This window comes from Ammospiza caudacuta, chromosome 1 (genome assembly GCF_027887145.1).
Source record: "Ammospiza caudacuta isolate bAmmCau1 chromosome 1, bAmmCau1.pri, whole genome shotgun sequence".
NCBI lineage: Eukaryota > Metazoa > Chordata > Aves > Passeriformes > Passerellidae > Ammospiza > Ammospiza caudacuta.
The window spans coordinates 156,869,343-156,876,373 of NC_080593.1; the positions used below are offsets into that span (position 1 = coordinate 156,869,343).

At 51.2% G+C, this 7,031-nt stretch overlaps 1 protein-coding gene across 1 annotated transcript; it reads right to left on the bottom strand.

Annotated features, from left to right (window-relative positions):
* Positions 1–1,942: 1,942 nt before the first annotated feature.
* LOC131565004 (erythroblast NAD(P)(+)--arginine ADP-ribosyltransferase-like) lies at positions 1,943–5,658 on the bottom strand. Its single transcript, XM_058815685.1, has 4 exons — positions 5,605–5,658; positions 4,916–5,083; positions 2,236–3,084; positions 1,943–2,017 (listed from the first exon to the last, which is right to left on the bottom strand). Exons 1-4 carry the CDS (start codon positions 5,656–5,658, stop codon positions 1,943–1,945), a joined length of 1,146 nt encoding a protein of 381 aa, XP_058671668.1.
* Positions 5,659–7,031: the final 1,373 nt, after the last annotated feature.

Here is a 7,031-nt window from a genome sequence, read left to right on the forward strand (position 1 = left end):
TGTTGCAGTGTGTTGTAAAAACTTCCTTCCCCAGGTGTGCCAATACCTCTCTTCCCTGTCCCCCCTCACCCCCTGCTGGGCTGTCAATCAGGTTTAACATTCCAGCAAGGTGTGGTGTGGTGTGGTTGGTCAAGTTCAAAGGATGCCCCTCAGGCCCAGGGGTCATTGGCCTGTCTAGGTGTCATCCCCCCCTGAGACCCTGCCCCTCTCACCTGGTTGGGTGGCTCACCTGTTCCCTCCCCTTCCCCTGTCCCTGAGCTTAAAAAGGTGATCAGACCATGTGGCCGGGGTTCTGTTGGAGCAGTTGCTCACGTTCAGACCTCTGTAACCATGGAATAAACCTCTGGACATTAAACCCTCCAGCAGAATCCTCTCCTTTTTCTCTTCACCATCGCCTGAAGCTATTCCTCCTGAGGTAAACGGGGTTCCAACAAGCCTGGACTTGTTCAGTGCCCAGCTGCAACCACCAGCAAGCCAAGGTATCTCTGGGGCGATACACCGCAGTTGCTGCCTTTGGCCCAGCAGCGAGGGTCAGACTGGCCCAGGCACAATCCAACTGGTAATATTGGGAGCCTTTTTCCTATAATGTCCTTCTCCAGAGCTGCTTAAGCATGTTCCCCCCTAGCCTGTCCTGGCACTGGGGACTGTCCCTCCCCAGGGACATGACCTGCCCTTACCTTCTTGAACCTCCCTATTTCCAGCCTTTAATGTCCCCCTGAAGTGCTGGATGTGGCAGGATGCTCTGCCTGGAACATGCCCAAGGGACAATGCCTCATTTGTGGGTGCCAGGGCAGAATTGAGAGGGGTCTGCTGCTGATTTTGGTGCTGAATTGAGCCAAAACCAGCCCAAATCACCAACCCAAAATTTACAAGTGAGGGTGCATCACCAGTGGTGGGCCTGGCTGTCCATCGCCTGACTCTGGGAATGTCCAGTCCCCACTCAGAGATTCCTCTCCCCGTTCCTGCTTGAAATGAAATGTGCGTGAGGTTCCTCTTTCAGGAAGGAGATGCTCCCCAGGGTTCCTCCTTGAGGCTGAGAGAAAGGAACGTTCCCACGAGTGTTTTCTGTGGAGTGACATGGAGCCCTGTTTAAGAATGGTCAATTTTTGCTGGCTTTGTTAGAATTATTTAATGCAATTGTTTGTATTATTATTTAATAGATTTGCTTTGCACAATGGCATTGGTGTGCTTGGTGGCCAGAGTGGCTGTGGTAGCCTTTTAGGTGAGGGAGTCTTGGTGATCAAGGTGGTCATAGTGGCCATGGTGGCCAGAGTCCCAGGGGTGGCTACAGCAACCATAGTGACAGTGGTGGCAACAGTGGCCTCATGGTGGCCTTGGTAGCTTTGGTGACCTCATTCCTCTGGGGATCATAGTCCTTGGTAATTGCAGAGACCATGGTGACCTTGGTGGCCTCATGGATCAGACAATCCTGATGGCCACTGCCAGGGCTGCAGTGCCGAGGAGAAGCCCTCTGAGGTGGGAGGGGGCCCTGGGGATGATCCCACCTGGGGGAAAAAGAGGATGGTGAGGGATCCGTGGGGGTGAGGTGGTTAAGGGCAGTCAGAAAAGGGTCAGGGGTTACAGGGGGGGCATTTGAGGGCTTCAGGTGGAATGGAGGATGATGGGGATCAGGGGGTCAGGAGGGCCATAGGGGGTGTGAGGTGTTCAGCGGGGGGTTGGTATGACATGAGATGAGGAGTGACAGGAGAGACTGGGTCTATGGGCAGGGTTTGGGATGACCAGTGGCCGGGGTGCAGGAGGGAGATTGGTGGTCAGGGGGCCACGGGAGCTTTAGGGATGATGGGGTGTCAGGGGGGCAGTGGGATAACACATGGAGCAAGGGGTTTCAGGCGGTCATGGTGGGCTTCAGGGATGGCAGTAGTCAGGGCTATATAGGGGGTGCACTCCTGTGCCATGAGGGGTGTCAGGGGGTTCAAGAGGTTCAGAGGGGATCAGGCTGGTCCTGATCCAGGCCCACCCATGTCCAGCACACATAGCCGGTCCCTACAGAGCTGGTCTGCAGAGGGGAGGGACAGAGACAGCAGAGGAGTGTTCCTGCCTCTGTCCCTTTCCCTGTCTTTGTCCCTGACATCCCCTGGAAGGGGTGTCGCTGTCCCCTCCCAGATGTGGGGGTCCCCATCCCTGTGCCATGTCATGGATGTCCCTGTCCCTGTCCCCCATCACCTGTGGGTGTCATTGTCCCCTGTGCCTTATCATAGGTGTCCCCATACCCACAGTGGCTGTCCCTGTCCTCCAGGTTTTCCCCATGATGTCACATCGCAGCCACTCACAGCTGTATCTGCTGAAGGTCCCGCTGGAGCGGAGCTGGATCAATGCCCTGTCTCCTTCCTGGATGACACTGGTGACCTCAAAGGTCTCAAAGGGTGGGATCAACACCTCCTCCTCACTAGGATTGGAGGAGAATTCTCGGATATCCTCGCCAAAACACGTCTGCACCTGGAACATCGTGTCTGTCCCAAATTGCTGAGCAATCTGTTTATGCAGTGATGTTGACGTGAATCGACCAAACCGGATGGTGTCACCACACCGTGCTTTGAACCGGACACCACGCACCCCCCGAAACACATGGTGACATCGTGGTCCCCGAGTGTCCCTCAGTGTTGCCAGAGCATCGGTCAGCAGGAAATGCAGTGTTTTGAAGTGGAAGTTGTCCCGGTATTCCTGCCGGGAGCGCCCAGCCACATGCACGGCAGCATTGAACTCCTTGTACACATCCTTCATTGTGTAGGTCATGAGGGCGATGGCCTGGGCTGGGGACAGAGGGGTCACAGGGGGCCCCCGCCTCCACCACTCATCTGCAGCCTTCACCCAGGTCTGGGCAAACAGAGTCTGCTGGAACTCAAAGTGGTTGAGGGCTGGCAACAACTCAGTCATGGTGTGTCGGCAGCCTGGGTACTGGTCATCAAAGGAATTCCAGGCCATGTCCAGGGGCACAACCATGAAGGCTGTGTTGGCCATGGTCATTGCCAGCACTGCCAGGGTCCAAAACAGGGGATCCAGACAGGGGAGATGCCACCAGGAGCAGTGTGGGACACTGGGGGACACTGGAAAACTGAGAGGACACTGTGGGACATGGGAAACACTGAGGAACACAGCAGAACACTGATGGAACACTGAGAGGATGCTAAGGGGATATGGGGGAACACAGAGGGACATGGAGGGACACCAGGGAACACAGGGAAGGTCCCTCAGTCAGGGGCTGGGGAAGGAGGGTGGTGTCAGCCTGGGGAGGGGGGCAACCTCGGCCAGGAGACCCCTGTGCACATCCTGGGAGCCTGATCCCAAATCCTGAGGTGATTCCTGGATGTCCCAGTGTCCTCCAGACCCCCCATGGACCCCTATCCCACTCCCACAATCCTGTGTCATTGCCCAGGGATCCCCTTTGCCCCCCCAGGATGCCAGCCCAAAGATGGGGATCACCTCCTGCTCCCTGCAGTGTCCCCCAGCCCTCCCATGGCCCCAGTCACACTCCCAGTCTCTCCTTGCTGCCCCCCAGAGCCCTGTGAACCCCAGTCCCATGTTCCCCAGTGTCCCTCAGCTTCCCTCTGGGCTCCAATGCCACATCACATTCTCCCCAGGGTCCCACCAGTGTCCCCCAGGGCCCCAGTCCTGATGCCATGATCCCCTCACCCCCCCTTCCCCAGTGTATCCCCTGGAGTCCCCCCAGCCCCTGATACCGAAATTGGCTGCAGTGACCTCCCTGATGGAAGTGGAGGTAGCAGAAAGCCGGAATTCTTTATCAGCTCGGATTCACAGCAGATCTCTCCTGGTCCTGTAAGCTGGGGAAACTTTGCCAAAGGGAATTTATGCACCGTAATTAAAAATAGTCATAAAAATCGGCCTCCTAGCCAATACAGAAACAGCACTTTTCCTGTAATCAATTTTCATAGCTCTGTCTCCCTCTGGAAATTCTCTTGTTGTCCTGGAGGGTTCCTATAAAGTGATCAGGAAGTCGTTTTCATTGACTCCCCCAATATCTCAGATGACCTCGCCTCAAACTTCTGCTTTTGGCAGGCGCTGCTCCTTCTGTGTAATAGAATTTGTCCAAAACCCCACTGGAGTTCCCGTTATCTCTTTCTCCACTGCATCGAGACCCTTTTATTGTCCTGTGTAAATTCTTTTCAATTGTTTTATCATTTTTGAGAGTCAGACTTTAAGCTCTACCCAGCACCTTCAGTATGTGAGGAAAAGCCACACTATGAAAAGCCAAGTGTCCACAAAAGCAGTCTTGAAACTTGATTGAAATAAAGGGACAGAGTTTCCACAGCCATATCCCTGTGGGGATTCTCTCTCCAGGTTTCAGAGGGCGCAACCTCCTTTTATCCCAAACTCCTGGCTGCAAGTTGTCCTCTCGCTTTCCCCATTGGCTGAGGTACCAGGGAGGTGCAGCATTCCCAAATCACCTACCCAATTGCAATCCCTGACTCCCCTTGACCTCCCCCTTTAACCTGTCATTTCCTCCCAAAGTTCAGAAGTTCAGGCTGTCAGGGTGATGGAATAGACTGTGTGGGGACCAATTTCTCCTATTACCCGAATGTTCAGGACTTCAAACTTTCTGGTCAAACTGCCAGGTTTCTGTGACAAACTTCATGTCTTCTCATGCAGAGATGTCAAGAGCCATTTTGAAGACAACTGACAACAATTTCCCCTAAAGACCCCCAACTCAGTGAGTCATTTTTCAAAGACATCACCACCCATCTTTCCTATAAAATCCTTCCCTGTGGCAGTGGTGATGCCTTGGCACAGGCTGCCCAGAGAAGCTGTGGGTGCCCCATCCGTGGCTGTGTCCAAGGCCAGACAGGGCAGGTCCTGGAGCAGCCTGGCCCAGGGGAAGATGTCCCTGCCCATGGCAGGGCTGGCACCGGACGGGCTTTAAGGTCACTCCATCCCATACCATTGCAGAGCCCCCGGGGCTGGGATGGGGCGGAGTGGGGGTGGGCGCTCGGCAGCGCCAGCAGCTCGTGCTGCCGCCTGCTGTTGGCACCCAGAACTGCAGCTGGGAGTGGCACATGCGCAGTGCTGCTGTTTCCTGCACTCGCTGCTGCCCTCCTGTGGACAATTCCTGAACCGCAACTCCAGGAGATGAGAGCGTAAAGAGGGAAATCCCTGATTTGAAAGGAAAAAGAGTTTCCTGAGACAAACATGAGGGGTTTTCATCAATAAATGGGTGGTGCTGCCTCTCTTCCCCAGCCTCAGTCTGCTCTATAATCTCAGAAATGCCATCAGTCCCCAACGAGCAGCACCTGTTCTGAGCTCCTCCAAGCTTATCAGGAGCACAGTTTGCTCCCAGGAATTCCTGCTGCATGGATAACAAGCTCCCCCATTTAACATACAGCCCTGTGAACTCATTTTTCTTGCCTGAAGAACAACCCAAAAGGAACCTTTGCACTGTGGAACTTTCAGAGAGAGCTCCTGGGCTGAATTGCAGCTGGGATGGAAAATGACCATGGCCAAAGTCCACCCTCTCTCCTGTGACCTGCAAAAGCCTCCTGGAGCCTTTTCACAACGATGGACACATTTTTATACCTTTATCATTATATAACTACATATTAATTATTCAACTTCTATTTTTCTATTGTGTACATTGATTTCATCCAAGCATTTTTTTTTAATTTCCATCAACCCCCGCCCCGACATCCGTTCTCATGATTCTTGTTGCTATTAAACAATAATTATATACAATTGCCAAACAATCATCACATCTAACAATCATATCATTTACCATAGTGATTAAATGCTTACAGGTGCAGCCTAACATTTTCCCAAGCCTATCCTTCCTTTCTAAGTCCCCTGAATATTCCATGATTTTAGAAACATGTTGTCCCTATTCTATCACTGCCAGTTCCTCAGCTCTCCGTCTGGGGTGTGACTGCGTGCAGCAAACACACCAGGGGTGTTCCCCTGGGATCCTTCACTGTGAAAAATGTGTATTTTGTGACTGGCTTTTTGCAAATATTCAAATGAATATTATATGTGTTGTGTTAGAAAGTTATGCTGTGTTAATTTTCTTAAGTAGTGTGTTAAATATAGTTTTAGGTTACAACATAATGTTAAAATAGAAACTGTGCTGTGTGAGATACTTTTTAAAGAAAGGACTCACACCAGAGAGCAGCCACAGGACACCTCAGTCTTTCAGAGAAAAAGAATTTATTGCTCCTTTATCAGAAGAAACTAACTTCTTCCCACCTCGCTCAGCCCTGAAGAGCCGTCAGGATTCAGAGGAGGAAGCTGACACTGCCCAGACAGAATCCTGTGTTTGAATGGAATTTATGCACCATGGATGAGGTGTATGAATATGCAACAGGCTGTTGCTTTTAAGGGTTAATCCTCTGTTAACGTGGGTCCTTTTTCAGGCTTATTTTGCCCAGAAAGAGGTACCTGGACTGTCTGTAACTCTTTGTTTCTATTGTCTCATATTGTCCTAACTGTCGAAATTTTTGTTATTCTAATTATATTGCTATTTTTATAACTATTTTGTTATAATTAAACTTTGAAAATTTAAAAAATGAGTGGTTGGCATTTTTCACATTCACCCGTTAGATCTGGGGTGATTCAGGCTGGAGTGATTTTAGCTTTAGATTGACCAGTATTCGATTTTTGTCTCTGTGTGCTTTAACCACTGAGTGAGCTTTGCCCATGAACCTCATCGTGCTTTTGCTTTTATTTCAAACCTGCTTTTGCTGATGCCTTTGCTGGTGGTACTTTAAGTGACCTCAAGCTTCTCATGTGCCACAAAATGTTAAATGGCAATATAAAACCACTAAACTGTTTGCAGCAGTGCCAGCAGCTCACATCTGGGAATACATCACCACATGCAGGAAAATTGAATTGTTTTTGTAAATTGTCCCTTTTCGTTATTGGGGGGTTATAAATGTCCGCCATAAGGGAATTCCTGAGTTATTGCAGAGCTAAAATGACATTTCCATGAGTTGCGGATGCAGCTGATCCTGGCCTTCAGCAGGGCAGGGAGCTCTGTGTGGGAGCAAGCAATAGCGAGAGGGAAATGTTTA

Bases quoted from the DNA above. Each gene is read 5' to 3' on its own strand.
- LOC131565004 (XM_058815685.1), bottom strand. From the start codon at position 5,658: ATGTCGGGGCGGGGGTTGATGGAAATTAAAAAAAAATGCTTGGATGAA. The intron at 5,084-5,604 runs GTACACAATAGA...GTTGCGGTTCAG, and splicing joins AATGCTTGGATGAAATCAAT to GAATTGTCCACAGGAGGGCA. The intron at 2,018-2,235 runs GTGGGTATGGGG...TCCCCTCTGCAG, and splicing joins GGAGGACAGGGACAGCCACT to ACCAGCTCTGTAGGGACCGG.